The sequence below is a fragment of the Lethenteron reissneri genome, chromosome 51, assembly GCF_015708825.2.
Source record: "Lethenteron reissneri isolate LAM-NWPU_2019-01 chromosome 51, ASM1570882v1, whole genome shotgun sequence".
In the NCBI taxonomy this organism is placed as follows: Eukaryota; Metazoa; Chordata; class Hyperoartia; order Petromyzontiformes; family Petromyzontidae; genus Lethenteron; species Lethenteron reissneri.
The window spans coordinates 2414922-2433548 of NC_083829.1; the positions used below are offsets into that span (position 1 = coordinate 2414922).

The 18627-nt window shown below is 43.2% G+C and overlaps 1 protein-coding gene and 3 non-coding genes across 7 annotated transcripts; 2 read left to right on the forward strand and 2 right to left on the reverse strand.

Moving 5' to 3' along the window:
• Window positions 1-1400: 1400 nt before the first annotated feature.
• LOC133355580 (uncharacterized) lies at window positions 1401-17535 on the reverse strand. Of its 4 annotated transcripts, none has more exons than XR_009756702.1 (10): window positions 17309-17535; window positions 13595-14026; window positions 12974-13206; window positions 12236-12345; window positions 12042-12105; window positions 11630-11697; window positions 10934-11064; window positions 8790-8908; window positions 7729-7877; window positions 1401-6139 (listed from the first exon to the last, which is right to left on the reverse strand). XR_009756702.1 is itself a non-coding variant. In XM_061572925.1 (9 exons), exons 2-9 carry the CDS (start codon window positions 13035-13037, stop codon window positions 6034-6036), a joined length of 783 nt encoding a protein of 260 aa, XP_061428909.1. In that variant the 5' UTR covers window positions 13038-13206; window positions 13595-13982; the 3' UTR covers window positions 1403-6033. The 4 variants fall into 4 exon arrangements, 1 of the variants encoding a protein (XP_061428909.1); XR_009756701.1 differs by having other exon boundaries at window positions 10934-11036; window positions 12974-13201; window positions 17309-17533; XR_009756700.1 differs by having other exon boundaries at window positions 1402-6139; window positions 10934-11036; window positions 17309-17531.
• LOC133355671 (U4 spliceosomal RNA) lies at window positions 14582-14722 on the reverse strand. Its single transcript, XR_009756728.1, has one exon. It is a non-coding gene; the product is annotated as a U4 spliceosomal RNA (small nuclear RNA).
• Window positions 15661-15801, forward strand: LOC133355692 (U4 spliceosomal RNA). Its single transcript, XR_009756749.1, has one exon. It is a non-coding gene; the product is annotated as a U4 spliceosomal RNA (small nuclear RNA).
• A 335-nt stretch (window positions 17536-17870) lies between the features above and the next one.
• Window positions 17871-18011, forward strand: LOC133355672 (U4 spliceosomal RNA). Its single transcript, XR_009756729.1, has one exon. It is a non-coding gene; the product is annotated as a U4 spliceosomal RNA (small nuclear RNA).
• The last annotated feature ends 616 nt before the right edge of the window (window positions 18012-18627 follow it).

The window sequence follows — 18627 nt, forward strand, 5'->3', positions numbered from 1 at the left end:
TGAACCACGTCTATAGCGGGGATTTCACGGAGAAATAGAAATAACAGAGACTGTATGTGAAGCGGGCAAGTGTTATCCATAATAGGTTTTTGTTGGGTTAGATCGCGTAAATATAAAGGTGCACTCTTCAAAGTGGATGGAGGACACACTTGCTTAAAGGTTTAAACAGTGTACAATTCAGCCCTTTGACCCCCCTCCCCGCACACCTTGCTTGTCTGGAGGGCTGTTTGACCATGCTTCACCGTGCTGGCCAATGCAGGTTCGTAAAGGTGGGCCGGTGCAGATGTGGGAACATAGATGTGCATTGCAACAACGTGTTTTGTTCCACGGCCCTCTTCGATCCACGGGGCCACAGCCCATCACGCCTGCCACGCGTGGTGGTCGCCCATCCAAGCACGAGGCGAGCTCAAAAATCCTGATTCGCTTCCGAGGTCTGACAAGATGTGGCGTTGACAAGGCGACTTGCTCAGAGGCAAAGCTATAACACGACGATGAAAATAGGCTCGCTTGTGATTTGGGCAAGAAAGTGAGCGGTTAAAGTAAGAGCAGAATAAAAAAAAACACGTAAGAAAGCCTCGTGGTAAAGCAGCACATTATTACGTTTGGTGTATGTGCAGCACATATTACTTGGGAGCGTTTAATTTAAACGAAGGCTCATTCACCGTCTGGCCAAAAACTTAAGTCGGCAAATGACCAAGGGTTGGCTTCTTTGCTTGCACAGGACGAGTGTTCAATGCCACTGCAAATATTATCGTTAACGCTTCCAGGCGCTGAGATCCGATACCCGGATTTTGGCTGTTAGTGGAAAGATTTCACACCGACCATTCAACGATATTAAAAGTATGTGTAATATATAAATGTGTAATACAATGACAATAATACAAATGTAATGGACTGCTAAACGAGGTTACGGGTTGTCACATTCGATTTAACTCCACGTTTGTCTGGAACATTATTCTTTTCCGTTGCGATGTGAATTTGATACGTGTAATGACTTTGAAAATTATAGTTGCCCAGTGTTGTCAAAACACGACTCCACATTTAGAGAAGACACGATTTCGATTTAAAGCTTTCGTAACTGCAGGGATTCATCTTTTTGGAACAGGGCTGTCGGAAAGACAGCGTCCGTCTCATTCGGACGCTGTCTTTCCGACAGCCCTGTTCTTCACCTGAGGACGGCTGCTTGCATTGTGGCCGAAACGTCGTGAAAATTGTATTTTATTATGTTTTATTATTATTTTATTATTTCCCTTCTACGTGACTTTACCGAAAGAACCAAGAAGAAGAAGACACGATGTTCTCTATTTTATTTCTTGATGGGAAAAAACCCAGTCTCTCAGTTTTGTACCGTACCGCATAACATTAACACTACATGTGTAACATCAGCGTTGATTCTTCATCAACACAGATTCTTCTCGTTCACGATAAATGCATCACATTTTGCGTGTCAGAATCGACGGGTTTTTTCCAATTCGTGTACGTTGTTTATATCGAATTGGTTCACATTTGGGATGGGCAGACAGATTCCAGCTCTGACTCCGATGCCCTGGAGGTGCAAGTGGAGTTTTTACAACTGGAGTGGAGCTGGGGTCACTCGCTCAGCTGGGGTCACTCGGTACACTCCAGAGTCCCGAACCGGAGCTGAGGTTGTGAAGGAGCCACTCCACGATTTCCTGCCTCCACGCAAGTTGTGAGCTTGGCAAGTGCGCAGAGATGAGTGGTGCAGATGGGCGAGTTGAGAGCGAGCAACTAGATTGATGAGTGCAGAGAGGGTGTGATTAGTCGTGAACTGTGGCAGGGTATGGACAAGATTGGTGCACGGTGATATTTGTAAGTGGTGAGTTATTAGGTTGGCGAATGAGTGGTGAGAGGGTCAGAGTAAGTGATGGGAGAGGGTGTGACGAGATTAGCGAGTGATGACAGGGTATTGACGAGATTGGCGAGTGGTGAGAAGATGCATGGGGTGAGATTTGTGAGTGCGGAGAGGGTAATTAAGATTGGCGAGCGAGTGGCGAGATGAAGTGATGAGATTGGTGAGTGCGAGCAGTGAGATTGGCAGTGGTGGGAGGGAGCAAACGAAGAGGTTCTTGGCTCGTGCGTGGTTGGTGATAAGGGGGCATGAGGACTGCAATTTGGGAGTCGTCAAATGGTATTAAAAATCTAATATATTCCCAGTAGCTCCACATGCAAAGGTCACATTTATATTTCCAATAATTTTTTTTGTTACATATTATCATATTTTCGTGCATATTGTTTTTCAGACATTTAATGGCGTGAATCATTTTGTTTTAATTAAATGGTTACGTTGGTCAGGTCAAAGGAGCATTAATAAGAAAAACTGTTGGAATGATCTGGAACATTCATATAATCGTTTTTTAAGAACATTGGGGGAGACATTGTAAACCTATGGGCAGATGCTGACTGCTCGAGGTGTAAGAATTAAATAATTCCGTAACTTTAAGTTATTGTATAATTTTTTCACAGTCAATGCATTGCCTTGGGATGAGACCTGCACTTGGCCCACAACAGTGATAGCATAAAATTAGAAATTACGCAGGAGCTGCCGCGCATTTTCCGAACGCTGTTTGAAGGCTGCTCAATCAATATTACCTTTCAAATAAAACAAGGAAGAAATCTCATGCATATGAATGTATTCTTAAACACTTTCCCAAGTGGGTTGGTTCTCAGAAATGTTGAATTAGCAGGATGGAAGCCAACGGGCCTGCTGTCAGGGCAAAATGCATTTTGACATTTGCAAATACATGTTATCCTTGGTACTCTGGGCTGCCTGCACGTTTTGGGCAAACCTACCATCAAATGACCAGTTTACTATTGGGCAAGTCCCTAAGAGCAACACAACTTTAGGGTAATTTTAGTTTATAATTGAACTTCATGAGCGTGATTGTGCGCCACTAACAGATGGGCAATAATACAAAAAAAAACATTTTATTAAATATACACATGAATGTTTACAACAATGTTTACATTAAGATTATCAACATTTAGGAATATACGTACATTACAGTATACAGTTTGCATATTTACAAGTGCAGTTTAAGACATTTTGATATGATGATAAAATACTTGTGAATGTTGCATAAGGCAAGATTCTCGAAATGGTGGCCTGTGGGCTGGCCCAGCGAGAGATTTCGCTCACCAAGACAAAGTTACATTTCAAGTTAATTTTGTTCACCAGGTGAGGACTCGAAGAGAGTAATCAGGATAGTCTCAATTGCAAGAGTAACCTGGAACAGTGTTCCAGAAGAGTGCAACGATTGTTACGTACAATCCCAATTGAACGATCTGCAGGTTATTGACATAATGACCCGACTCTTGCGCATGACGTCGGGGGATCTCTCTAACGTCCACTGCGAAGCTGACGGAGTAAAGCGATATTACGGTAATGACACCCACAGTTACACTGGTAGGAACCTCCTGGTTACACCAGCCCACAGGGGATTATTCTGTCCGTCCTGCATCCAAAAATGGGAGGGGTGGGGCTGGGTGGAGAGGGAGGGGCTGGGTGGGGAGGGTGGGGAGGGGCTGGGTGGGGAGGGTGGGGCTGGGTGGGGAGGGTGGGGAGAAGGCTGGGTGGGGAGGGGAGGGTGGGAAGGGGCTGGGTGGGGAGGGTGGGTGGGGAGGGGCTGGGTGGGGGTGGGGCTGGGTGGGGGGTGGGAGGGGTGGGGCTGGGTGGGGAGGGGCTGGTCACCCCGTGGTGCCCTTATAAAACTCAACGTTTAACCTACTCACGCCGGCTTGTGCCCGCCCTCACAGTCGGGCATATTTGCGGAATACACCACGCCGCCGTTGACCCTGGCCAGTGACCGAGCAACCCAACGTTCCTACCAGCTCCCTCCGCAGGAATGTGTTTATCAGGGCAGCCACTGGAACCGAGCCGCGAACTTCTGCAAGAAGTGGCGAGAAACATGCTACCGCGTGGCAATGTCATGCAGATTAGCGAGTGAGATGAAATACAGATGAGTTAGATGAAGGAGATAAACGAGAGATAAGAGACAATAGAGTTGTAGACAAGAAATGAAGATGAAATGAAAGCGAGATAAACGAGTGAGCCGAGTCCTGGCGATAAGACACAGATTAGAAGTCACACATACGGATGTCAGTCCATCAAGATACTGTACGATGTCATGCCTGTGCGAGACATTGCCAGCACACGCGTATTTGATTAAGTGGCCCACAAAAAAACATAGCCGAAGAACACTCCTGTAAGGAAATGACAAACGTCATACCGTGCAATCAATGTAAGACACAAAGCCCCATCAGTGCTAACAAATCAGTGTCGGAGAATGTTATTTTTTCAAAATTGCACGGAACATTATTTTCCATGAACAGAGTTTTACACACATCCCTCAAAGGACAAAAGGGGGTCTCTTTAAGCCTGACAGTGTATGGAGCTTGCACCTCAACATTGCATTATCTCAAATTTATATCTTCTCAAATGTGGGGTGAAATTTCCAGCACCCAGAGCGCGTGAATTCACCGCTTGGAAACCAATGGCCACATACGAGTGTGAGAGCAACAGCAATGTAACACCACGCTGCTCTCTAGTGGAACAATTTTACACTGCAGATACTGTGCACATGCACGTACTGGGGTCTGATGATGGATCCTATCCACTTAAATTCTGGTGCAAATTACTACTGGTGACAGGATTGCATTCCTTGCAGTGCGTGTAGGTAGGCCTTTATAAGAACAAAAATACACAAATTTTGACGACAAAATCGTGTATTCGTATATACTAAACTATACTAAATGACAAACCATTATTACCTTGTTGACAGGATTTGTAAAATATTATTTTTTATGAATTCAAAGCATATCTCTAACTATCCTAAAGTAATGCACAATTGCCCCTCGTTTTTTTTGTCGAGGTTTTGTCAACACTAATGCAGTGCAGTTCCCTTTTAAGAGGTCTAACCTGCACCCTCTTCAAGTGGCAAATCCCCACTCTCTCAATCTGCCAGATCTGCACTCTACTCACTGTACAAGAAACTAAACTCACACAGAAACACCCAGTCCTTCACACACAACACACCGGTCAGGGAACGTTAGCAAAAATAGTTGAACTCACAATCTAAAACTTGCTTTAATTGTACTGCATTATAATTCGGAAATGTTATACTTACAATAACACAGCAACGTGCAGTGACTGCACAACTGCACGGAGTTGCTGGCTACGCTCATACATATCTCCTCTCACTAATCTGTATTACATGGCCTAGAGGTAGCACTTTCACGCACATTGATTTTAAATAAATCCCGCTAAGTGGTGAAAGGACCACAATGACAAATTATACACTGGTCAACACACTTTTTCTGGCATAAGGTATTCCCAACGCTTTTAATGTAATTTTGGGGTGCTGATTCCAAATCTGGCATCAGTTTTTGTCTATCACATCAGATTTTTGAGATATCAAATATTGCATTTTCAATAAAAACTGCAGAAGAAAAATATTAAATAAATGTGGATATCTACATAAAATTATATTATAAACACACTATCCTAAAAATACAGCACCATTTTTTAACACTAAAGCAGTCACTGACTCACAACAACTTTCAATCATAAGTGACAGAGTTAATTTCGGGTAAAATCAATGAAAATGGGGTATGCCGATAGCATAAAAATGATGTGATAGAGCAAATCTGAGATCAGATTTGGAATCAGCACCCTGAAATTAGTTTAAAACAGCTGCAAAAGTCCAGGCCAGAATTTTTTTTTGTTGACCAGTGTTATGAATATCAATGCCAACATTATGTTTGCAAGTATGAGTGGTGAGGCTTTTTCCCCATTTGAAGACAAGCAATTATCAATTCATAGCCATTTTACAAATAAATTGTGTGGCTTGTCTTGTTCATCTCATGCATATTTGTCTACTTGCAGTGTGAATGTCCATCAGAGGGCAGTGGCATTATCATGTGTTGCTTCTACCTCTCACAAGCGTAAGACCCGGTGTCTCGCATTGCACAACGGGCAGCCACCACTGCAGCAGCCACAGTACCAATGTTGAACCATCAGGAGGTGTGAGAGAGCAGAGCCATTGCTGGAGAGAGCCCCTCAGAGAGCTCGTAGGGCAGGGACAGGAGACTCTTCACCAGCCCACTTGTCAGCTGTAACAGCCTGCAATACAAACAGGACAAGGCCTATACTTTTAGTTTTTTTCGGTAAAGTCACGTCAGTAAAAAATTATAATAAAATAAATCACAACGCCTCTTTGCACTTTGAAAAATTGTGATGAAAAAAATACAACAATGATGTCTTAAAATAATATTCTAACTCAAGAAACAACGGTGTGGAAGATGGCAACTTCACGCAACCCGCTCGGCTGAGTGAGAAATCGCAACAGATGCCACAGACGCGGCGACCCAACATCGATCATCGATCTCCCCGGGTCTCCAGAGCAACAACTCAAGAAACGAGTAGTGCAAGGATAAGACAAGAATAAAAAAAAAATCCCCCCCCAAAACAGAAGTACCGTACGCTTTTTAGCACAGTATAAGCATCCCTTAAGAGTCGGCTAAATTGTTGAATGGATTGGCCGATTGTGATTCCTCACTAGAGATGACTTATCAACTATCAGCAGGTAGATGAAGGCGTTAAACACGTGCACTTCCTTTCCAAGATCCCTCCCAAGCTCGGTGAACATCCTTTGGGCTGGGCCACACAGGCACAATGACAGAGCAAGGCCTCCTAGCCTCTACTGAATCGGCCATTCATGAGCAACCGGCTTGCAAAACAGCAGCAACAAACAGCAGAGTTTATGATCGACGGAATGTTCAACATTTTGAGAGTACAACAAAGTTACATTCAGGAAAGCCAAGTGTGGAAGCGTATGCCGAGACGGCGCTCAGTAACACCCACCCTCTGGCGCCAACCCCTGGGGATCATTCTGGCACGGCTCCCAAGCGAGCCCCCCCTTGCCATCCCCAAGTCTCAACAGCATCGGTGGAATCTGACGCAGCCGTGTGGCCCTGAGCTCGACCCGGGCGCTCGGCCTCCGCCACACACGAGGTTCTCCAGCAGAGAGCACCTGGTGTGCACGGCCATTCGTGTGCCATTTAATTGAGGGGCTCCTGCTGTGTGGTGTGATCTTGGTGTGGCCTGGGACCGTTTTGTTGTTGTTTTTGCTGCCTTGCCCAATCTTGATAAATCGGACTTGTATAAATAAATAATTTATTAAATCTTTTATAAAAATGTGGTACTTTGTTCGTGTAATGAATGTATGTATTATTCATTTAGATTTAGTTAATTGCTTATGTTTTGATTTAAAGCTTTCGTGACTGCAAGGATTCATATTTTTGGTTCTTTCGGTAAAGTCACGTAGAAGAGAAACAATATAATAATAAAAATATAAAACAATAAAATTCTCACGTTTCGATTGCAACACAAGCAACCACCTGCTGATGATTGCTTGTGTTGCAATCGAAACGTCGTGAGAATTTTATTGTTTATTATTTTTATTATTTAGTTTCCCTTCTACGTGACTTTACCGAAAGAACCAAGAATATGCTTATCATGTTCTCTATTGTGCACTCCTGTATTGTTTGTTGTTGTAACCTGATGACTTGCCCATACTGGACACCTGTGAAAAGTAGCTTCATAGCTCATCGCATTCCTCCCCGAGTCTAAATCAAGATTCTGATCCCCGATCCGAACACTCACTCTTGCGCAGAAAAGTTCAACCGTTTCACCTTAACAGCGCGACGTACCATTTGGCGTGGTGGTCTGGGAGCGTCGGTGGTGGGCCTTCCCCGGGCTCCTCCACACTGAGGCAGGCTTTAATTCTGGGGAAGCGAGCTTCCACGTCTCTCCTGTAGGCAGCCAGGAGGGCGACGTCTCCCATCTGGTGCATCGCTCGCTGAAAAGCACGGACACATTTATTGATCATTCCGTACTGTTATTTTTATATATATCAATTTATGTGAACTATAAAATGCAGCCATGCGTATCGGTAGCACATGCACGTGCGTGGAGTTGATGTAAAATGCCTGACCTAAATGCTTGGATTTTAAACAGCATGCATAGATGTTTCACTTCTTTCGCACCATACGTAGCCAACCGTGCTCATCGGAGGTTTGAAGAACAAACTAAACACAAAATGCCATTCTAAAGAAATGCATTTTCAATCCAAATTTCAAAGTACACAGCTCCAGTGGCTTCCTAATATCGGAAGAGCGTTCCAGACGGCCGCAAAAGCGGATCTGGAATCGCGCGATGCAGTAACCGTCTTCGGTCAATGGTTCGCCAAAACCCGCTGCTGTGAGGATGACTGGAGTTCGAAGGATGGTGTATGCTCCTTCTACGAGATCAGCAATGTATTGAGGTTCATTTGTGGCAAGCACTTTGTGTGTAATGAGTGCTACCTTACAACGTATTTCCCTACTGATCTGAATAGCTACTCCAAGATAAATGAAGGAATGCAATGTGCTGTGCAGAAGGCATGTACGCATGCACCCCCTCACTCCCCCCAGAGATTTGATGAATTGTCCCACTTTAAAACGATTCAAAACTCATTTCTGTTTGCTATTCTGGTGCATGAAAAATCTCTCGTGAACCGAGCGCATAAAACATTTACAAATATAAATAATCAATTATTATGCACACAATCTTATAAATGTTTGGTCAACATAAGTATTGGTTTTATTCAATTGTTCCATGTCTTTTTTGTGCATACAGACGAATATATTTATATTTCTTTTAAAAACGAGACCATTTCAACCTCATTAAACCACAACCCTGTAAAATGTAGGGAGTTACTTTTCATACTTACATAGAGAACGGCGATGCGATGTGCGATATATTTATGCCTATTGAGTTGATATACATCGCCTTGCAACTGCTGACTAAGAACCAGTATCTGATTTAGTCTGCACACGTTTTCAAAGTAATCTGAAAAAATATTTTTTACATAACACCATCAGTTAATCGTGGAGATTTTGAAGCTTCATGAAAAAAAGATGCGCAACTGAAGAGGTCCAGTAAAACCTTGGATTGCGAGCATAATTCGTTCCGGGAACGTGTTTGTAATCCAAAGAACTCGTATATCAAAGCACTTGTATATCAGTTGTGATCACGTGACGCTCGGCAGACAAAACGTATATACGTACTACTCGTATTGCAAGACCTCGCTCGTTTATCAAATTTATACTTATTTTAAAAATTTGCTCGTCTTGCAAAACACTCGCAGACTAAGTTACTCGCAATCAAAGGTTTTACTGTACTATGATGTAGACTATAACACAAAGTGCCTTGAGTCTGTTGGGTGGTTAAGGCAGCGCCGCTGAAATTGGAATCCGGTTTCGAATCCAGGCGACCACTCAGAATGACACTAGATTCTCAAGTGTAGCAAATCAAAAGGTCTTATAACCCGATCTCACCAATGATTGCACGCAACAAAACACATCATAAAGCAATGCCTATATAACATTTACCATTACATTTGTAAAAAAAATTATTTGGGTCTTTCGGTAAAGTCACGTAGATAGAAAAAAATAACAAAATAATAAAAATAACGTGAATGAAAAATAAAAGTTTTTTGTGTTTCATTCACTTTATTTTTTCAATTTTATTATTTAGTTGTTGTTATTTTTTCTATCTACGTGACTTTACCGAAAGACCCAAAGAACATGAATTCCTGCAGTCACGAAAGCTCTAAGTCAAGATTTGTGAAAAAAAGACTACAAAATCCTCACATATAAATTGCTCAAAATGCAATACAGTGCAAGATCATTAATTTTCAACCTTAAGCACAGTTTAACGCGTAGGATCAATCATCAAGCATCTCGAGCAGCACATCAAAGAATATGGAACACCACACACTGGAAAATGATGTGCAAGCATTGCACATGATGCCAAGAGATATGCCGCAAAACTGACAGCTGGCCAAAAATGCTGTGTTCCCTCATAAATGGTTCACAAAGTGCGGTTAAGTCTAGGTTACCCATGGGCACATTACACAAGTTGCAAATTAACTGTGCTTGCAGAAACGTATATAACTTCATTTTTGCGCCATTGGAACCACATTTGCCAGTAAAAAAAATGCTAATTGGTTTTTTACCCTTTTATCTGGCAACAAAACTGACACCTTTTTTTACAAGGAGTCATGCTTGCATAGACCACAATACCTGCAGTCATAATGCAAACAAAAAACATAACTCCACACCCAAGACAATCAACTTCAAGGACAGTGCATACATTATCAGAGTTATGTTTTTTGTTTGCATTATGACTGCAGGTATTGTGGTCTATGCAAACATGACTCCTTGTGAAAAAGGTGTCACTTTTGTTGCCAGATAAAAGGTTAAAAAACAATTATCATTTCATTCTTGCGCTTATTAATTCGATGCTTCTCACTCCTCGGGGGCCTGTGACTCAGTTTCCACGTGAGCACAAACGCTTCAAGTAAGCCCATCACAATAAAATCAGACACCACGTCCTGTCTTCTCCCTCCCTTCTACGTATGTAAACAATTAAGATATGTGTATAGCTTAAATTACTTATGTTTCTGGGTCATCCCACCCATTATGTTATCTACCTCAAATGGTATACAGGAGGCCGTGGGTTCGATCCTGACCCTGATGTCTGTATATTTGGAATTTGTATGTCTATCTGCCTGTGACCACATGGATTTTTCTCCGGGTCCTCCGGTTTTTCCCTCCGCACTTAGAATCAATATGCGTCTAGAATATCTGCCTGCTATACATTTGCATTAGAAGCCAATTCGTTGAGCTATCATTTTTGGGCAGGTCGCTTCTGAAAAACAGCTATATAATAGCTCAGTGGACCTTGCCTGGTAAAATAAAAATCGTAAAAAATAGACTAAATTAACCCAGATAATCTGAGAATTGACTGTAACTAAACTTAAAAGCGGGCATGACCGATTCAAGCCAACGTTCGAAATGTTGCAGTTTGCACCGTCAAGTGGAGGCTGCTCCAGCATGTCTACAGGCCGGCCGTGGATGATGTAAACCTCCACTCGGGGGAAGAAGAGCGAGAGACCACGGCTGTCCAGATAATCCTGAAATTACAAGTGCCAAAATGTCACTCTTCTCAAACACAAGGCATTAAATGGAAAAGGCAAGGACAATAACGCTGCAATGTAAAAAAATGTTAATTGATAACGACTTTTTAAAGATAAAATATGACCTGTAGTTATGAATTAACAAACTGAACGGAAGACACTTGGTGGGCATTAATCGCTCCCCCGTCTTGTGCTGTGTTATGCTAGCACACAGATGCCACCAGACACACACACAGCTTAGTCGCGCTAACCTTTAGACAGTCATGAGAATAATAGTTTTGATGTTATGCGTATCCTATGTGGGAAAAAAGTTTGGAAAACTTAAGATAAATTAGACAGCTGGAAGAAGGCAATGTGAATTTTAATCTCCAAATTAAATCTCCCTTGATCTCAACCACAAACATAAGTTATTATTTATCCTATTGATTATACAATTTCTATTTAAATAAAGCCCACTAATTTTAAGAAAGGGGTACATTGTAAACCCATGAAATGGCAATGTAAACAGCTCCATCTCCTGGAATTGTACTTATACTGATGTTACATTTCTTAACACCATTTTAACAGCCATAAAAAGATGAACATATTACCTCAAGCTCAGGAACCGGTGGAGGCAGATGCTGTAGTGTCCTTGTTATTTTTTCTAAAACATCCGCAGCTAGATAACAGGTAAAATAAGTGTTTCAATGGAACATACCTAATGACATAACAAATGGCACAATTTGTTAGCACTATGCAACTATGTGACGTCTTCGATTTAAGAATTATTGATTCTGAAAACTCACGTTACGGTACATGCATCAAATCACGTGTAAGAATGTATGATAAGTATATGCTAATGCTACAAATACGAGAAATAACATGAAACAGTAAAATGTTCAAGAAGAAAAGGAAACACATTTTTTTTAAATAAATAATTATTCAAAACCATAACAATTCATAGAATTGCCAGACGCGTGAAAAATGTTAATGCCCAAAAAAATGGGGACTCAATGCACTCACCCTCCGCTTGAAAAGCATCTGACTCTATAGGGCTGGTTTCCAATGACGATTGCTGTTGTTGCAGCTATGAACGGACATCAACCAATGAAACACTTATTATTCTTGGGTACACGTACCCCCCCCCCCCCCCAAGGGTCGCATTAAATTACTAACAAATGTTTACCAAGTGTACAGGGTTAATAAACATAGCAGACCTCGGTGCGGATGAGGAGGTCAAGGTTGAAGCAAAGTGCAAGAATACGTTGGGACACTTCATTTTCGTCCAGATACTTGACAGAGCACGGCTCCTGAATGCACACCTCCACTAAACAAGGGCAGAACACGGGCAGTCAGAAGTAGTACATAGCCATCATTCACTCACTCACGACATTAGATCGGCCTGTCACCCACCACGTTCATGGACTGTTCTAAGCGTCTTTTATACTCAATTCAGCTTCGCAAACAACCAAACGCGGACGCTTAAGCACGCAACTTTACACACACTGCCTTAGGCACCTTGCTAATCGTGACAGAATCACCGTGACCTCATCACATCTCAGAAGGAAAGCGGCTAAGCTCCGTTACTGTAAAACGTGTATGGGAGGGTAAATCTCCGGGATTACTCCAGAATCTTCACACAATGCCACACACTTTCACTCATGGAACTGGGCAAATATCCAAATACATGAACCTCCTGAAAAAAAACAACACAAAATCAGACTCAGTGAGCCTAATCTGGCCATCATTATGATGCCATAAAAAGTCCCGTCCAACAATCAAACAACGAGGGTAATTGCCAAGTGCGGTTCAATCAGCAGCAACTGAGATGGCATCAAACACAAAGTGGAACAAACGCATCACCATGTGTCGCACTCAGCGATGGTTTCGGGACGGGGGCAAGCGGGGGGGGGGAGACGTTGAATTGCGACCGGCCGACCGGCCGAGGGGTTCACCTTGACAATGAGCGTCGTAGGTGTGAGGCACTCTGAGTGGGTCGCTCCTGGCGATTGCAGTCATGGCGAGGTGAAGCTCAAAGCAGCGACAACAACAACAAGTCTAGGCGATCAACCATTGCCCGCAGAGCTTGCGGGATACCTGCCCTCTCCCCCCGGTAGGGCGGTGGAGGAGATAATAGCTTGGCTATTGGCGACGGTGAGGACGCGTCTCTTAAATGTTGATTTCTACGCTGAAACGGCAGGAGAATCGAAGTGTAAGAACCCACGCTTGGCCATTCGCACGTTGCTTGTTAAAGATTCAACACCGCCCCCCTCTCTCCTCTACCCGCACCCCGACTGGAGCCACGAGAGGCAGCTACATTCACCGCGGCGTAAATGATTATTATTGCACTGAATTATTATTATTATTGCACTGAAACGTGACGCTCCGTTCGCGACAATGTATCGATTTGCACAGCGCGGCGATCAGAATAGACACAGGCCTAGCATCCTAGACAAGGCCTGCGGGGATTTTAAGCGATTATACTGCGCCACGTTAAGAATTGCAGGCAAAATACCCCAAAGGTGAGAAATAAACAATGCGTGCAGAACGCGAACGTGGCGAAGCGTGCGATTTACCCGTAATTAGGACGAACTTTAAGCAATTGAACGCATTCCACCATCGGCCTTGCGCGTTACCGTGGCAACCCCACGCGGGGGGAGGGGGGGCGCTGGCTCTGTCCAATGAGGAGGCCCGGTGAAGGTCACGTGGGCCGGGTCCTCTGTCGTCATGGCAACTCGAAAAGTGACGACCCCACGTGACCCTTGCTCGACCAATTACGCGGCGAGTCCATTTCGGGTCGTCGCGTTTGGGAAACGATTTCTATCCATGGGACGTTCTTCTTGTTCGCCGGTATCAAATAATGAAGAAAAGTATAACAATTGTCCCTTTCTGGCAATAAAACACTTCTTAATATGTTCAAACACCAAATAGGTACCCTTTGTAAGGCACCAAGTACTGCAGGCTTCTTCATGGCCTCGTCTCGCCACCAGTGCCACACCAGAGAACGCCTAAAGGCAGTAACAAAGACAATGCAAGTTGGAACATAGTTAATTACGTCCTCGGGTTGGCAGTCTTAAAATGATGAGAAAGCCTTTGCTTACGTATTTTTTAAATCCGGCAATGTTTCATTAAAAAACTACTTAAGTTACAAATTATAATTTAAAGCTTTCGTGACTTCCGGGATTAATATCTTGGTTCTTTCGGTAACGTCACGTAGAAGGGAAATAAAAAAATATATAAAAGAATAAAAAATACTTAGGTTACAGTCCACCAAAGTCTCAAAGCAACTCAGTGTTTTTTGGGTCAAAGAAAATAGCAAAATAACTAAAAACTACGATGACGACTGCGTGTGTTGCGATGTAAACGTCGTAGTTTTTTGTTACTTTCTTTCAGCCTATCTACGTGACTTTACCGAAAGACCCAAAGAATATTAATTCCTACAGCCACGAAAGCTTTAAGTCAAGCAATTCAATGATTAACCCGACCGAGAACACGATCTTAAACCACTGCGCCCTGGATGCACCACTACAACAGAACAGTCTTCACTTTATTAGATCACAAAGCTCTCGAGAGAGCTTGAAAAAATTGCCGACACTGACTATATTGCAAGTCAGCGTGGCGGGGTATTGGGAAAAGTTTTCAATTAGCAATAATCGCGCCTCGGATAAACCTCATTGGCTACGATACTGCCACTGCGCAAAGCTGGTTTGTAACGCCCGACCGCTCCCCTCTTAAGCGACGCGGTCGTGCCTTAACGCTATGGGGTCAGTCGCGAATGCAAAAATAAACATCTATAAAAAAACATTTCACTTGCTTACATAGTACACTAAAGATTTTGAGTTGATATATTTCGACACTGAATGAAAAACCGTCGTCAATTACTCGACTAATTTGATGTGATTATGTCCCGTACCTCTTCTGAAAGGTCGCCGCTAGACAGGCGGGAGGTGATGGTTGGGGCTGCTTTAGTGACTCAATCGGCACGTTACAAAGGGGTGTTCGCTTTCCTGTTTGTTTAGAAAGGTCTGCGGGTAATAAAGCCGTGGCAGTGTTGAAGAATGTCGTTTGTTCGCAGCAAAAAAATGTAAGTAGATGTTATCGTCCCAACACTACTTAAAACCAAGAAGTTGCACCGTGGCTGTATGTTGCTCATGAGCAAAAATATAAAACTTTATTTTTTCACACGTCACCTATAGCCCACACGCCAGCAGTGATGTTTAGAGTTACGGACTCATACTTTACCCCACCAATCGGATATTGTCCGCCCGGCAAATGCGCATTGCCGTGTACAAACGATGCGTTTGTGTTTCGGCTGTAGGTTAACATCGTTGCTGTACCAAGTGTCCCAAATGTTGCTGTACCCAATGCAATCCGGTAGGTGGCGGAGCGAATACATGCCTCCCAGAAGCCATTGGACCAATGGCCTCGTATACAATTGCAAGTTCCTTGCAAGTAATATAATTGAACACCTATAGTTTTAATTTCCGAGTGGATATATATGCACCGAAATAGTTTCTGTATTAAAGTACTCATTCAAATTGCATGTGCATTATTTACGTGTTTAATTTAGCATTCGAGTGACCCCATAGCGTTGAGGTATAGCCATGTCGCTTAAGAGCGGAGCGGTCGGGGTTTACAAACCAGCTTTGCGCAGTGGCAGTATCGTAGCCAATGAGGTTTATCCGAGGCGCGATTATTGCTAATTGAAAACTTTTCCCAATACCCCGCCACGCTGACTTGCAATATAGTCAGTGTCGGCAATTTTTGCAAGCTCCTTCGGGAGCTTTATTTTCTTAACAAAGTACAGAAATAAGTCTGGATTTGAAGCTTTCGTGACTGCAAGGATTCGTACTCTTAGGTTTTTTCGGGAAAGTCACGTCGGTAAAAAATAAAATCAAAAGTAATAATGGAAATAAAATAATAAATCACGACGTTTCGGAGGCAACACAAGTTCTCTATAATCAGGTGGGACCGTCACAGCTAAACCGTGATGATGGGTACAAACTGAGTAATCATTGGAAATATGTTATTAACCATGTAAAAAAGATTTAACTACACATATTTGTACCATCTTATTTGACAGGTACTTTTCTACTTTACCGAGTGTGGACATCCCCAGCGTTTAACAATACTGCTTTTTGGGATTCTCAACCAACATCGGTTTAGGTCGAGGTACACCGATTGTTTTCTTGCACATGACGACGTTGACCAATTTCTCTTGTAGCCCCGCCCACCACCCCCACGTTCCATTTCTTGGTTACCACATTCAGATAAGCCCCTCCCCCCCTAACTTGTATTTAAGGGCTGGTCTTTTGGAATTTTCCTCACTTGATGCAGTAATTTTAGCTGTGACGGTCCCATCTGATGACGGAGACTTGTGTTGCCTCCGAAACGTCGTGATTTATTATTTTATTTTATTTCCATTATTACGTTTATTAACTTTCAATTTTATTTTTTACCTACGTGACTTTACCGAAAAAACCTAAGAGTACAGAATTAAGGTTGCTTTCTTAACTCGATAACCGCCCCAAGTGATTATCGATTAAAATGTCGCGCGTTTATGGGGCTCACCGAACGTAATAACATCTGGCGGTTCTGGCCAGCGTCGCGGAGGAAGCCAAAGTACAAAACAGATTTGAGACGGCAGCGGCGTGAGCAAATGATAAGCGGCGTTGTACGAAGGGGCCGTCCATAAATGACGTCACGCCATGTATGATTTTTTACCCCCCACCCCCCTTCGCCACACGGCGTCACAAAAAGTCAAACCCCCCTCAAATATGACGTCACAAAGCTCTGCCCCCCCTCCCCCCCACAAAATAAAACATGCTTCAAATCGCTTTAAACTAGTGTCATTGTTATTTAAAAAGTATATTAAGTAGAACGTGTTTATATTTATTTAAAGTTGCGCATTTTGATGTGACGTCACAGTTCTCCCCCCCCCCCCCTCGTCACACATCGTCACAAATGTCTGACCCCCCCCCCCCAGGTGCGTGACGTCATTTATGGACGGCCCCTAAGCTTTACTACATCTTCTGGCGTATTACGTGTGCTAAGGTAAAATTCAATTTCGAGGTTCGTTTAGCCACAGACGTTACAACTCCTTAACTCCCCGCTGCGGTGTTATACAAAACAAACTCAACGCTTTCGTCAATAATGTTGTGGGCAACCATCTTTTTCGATTTAAAGCTTTCGTGACTGCAGGGATTCATCTTCTTGGTTCTTTCGGTAAAGTCACGTAGAAGGGAAGTAATAAAATAATAAAAATTAAACATAATACAAATAATTCTCACCATGTTTCGGCCACAACGCAAGCAGCCCTTCCCCCCTTCCAACCCAGCTTAAATAGACGCTCCAAGCGTGGTGGTGTTTCATTCAGACGCTGTCTCCCCGACAGACCTGGTCTTCACCTGAGGACGGCTGCTTGCGTTGTGGCCGAAACGTCGTGAGAATTATTTTTATTATGTTTTATTTTTGTTATTTTATTACGTTCCTTCTACGTGACTTTACCGAAAGAACCAAGAAGAACCATCTTCCTTGTTAAGCAGACACGCCTTTGGAGTCACGTGGGTCATTCCAATTACGTCACCAAGGCCCAATCGTCACATCCTGTCCAGCAACCACATGCGGGAAGACGTACGCAAATTGTCAGCACAGTTTCTCATCAAATTAGAATAGTAAATGGATTATGGTTCACATACAAATATTATAATATATACAATTAAATCGTACGTGTAGCATTTCAGCAAGTATAATTGTTTTTTTACAGACGTTTCGTTACGCATTCGACTGGACCCATGGCGTTAAGGCAGAGACGCGTCACTTAAGAGGGACCGGTCGGGGCTGTAACAAACCAGCTTTGCGCAGTGGCAGTATCGTAGCCAATGAGGTTTATCCGAGGCGCGATTATTGCTAATTGAAAACTTTTCCCAATACCCCGCCACGCTGACTTGCAATATAGTCAGTGTCGGCAATTTTTTCAAGCTCTCTCGAGAGCTTTGTTTCTAACAAAAAAGAGAATGCGGTTCTAGCGTGGCGAAATAGTCTTGCAATCAACCAGGTATTCTCACACGATCTGACAACAGACGCGGTGGGCTAAATCAATGTGGTACCTGCGATGTTTACTAGTTTTCATCATCGAATTGCTATCACAATCTCTCCGGCTCAAATCTCACTCCGGTGCAGCAGTTGAAACAGTCGAATGCGCCGTGGGGTTAAATCCGCTCCGACTCGTTCCATCCCGAGCAGGCATTTCATCGCTTCACTGATGCGAGTCTCATTATTTTAAGAGTGCCTGGCTACATTGGGATGTTTGGCCAAGTACATTAATTAGGTTCCGGCATGATGCGTGGGATAACAGTGCAATCTTACTGGACACCTGTGAAAAAGTGCTTTTTCGCTCATCGGATTCCTCAAATATATACTTTGTTAACCAGAAGAAAACCCTCCACCTATACACAAGGGAGGCAATTCACCACTCATCTACTGGCCACCACGAAGCCTCACATATGCAGTACACCCATGTACGTGCTAACCTGGCTCAATGCAGGTTAGCTTCTGCCATTTGACAGGATCGGGTATAAGTTTAGGATCATCTGGTTATATGCTACAT

Excerpts from the sequence above, each read along its gene's own strand:
- LOC133355580 (XM_061572925.1), bottom strand. The coding sequence starts at position 13,037 with ATGACTGCAATCGCCAGGAGCGACCCACTCAGAGTGCCTCACACCTAC. Across the intron at positions 12,106-12,235 it reads ACCTCCTCATCCGCACCGAG|CTGCAACAACAGCAATCGTC; the intron begins GTCTGCTATGTT and ends GTCCGTTCATAG. Across the intron at positions 11,698-12,041 it reads AGATGCTTTTCAAGCGGAGG|CTGCGGATGTTTTAGAAAAA; the intron begins GTGAGTGCATTG and ends CCTGTTATCTAG.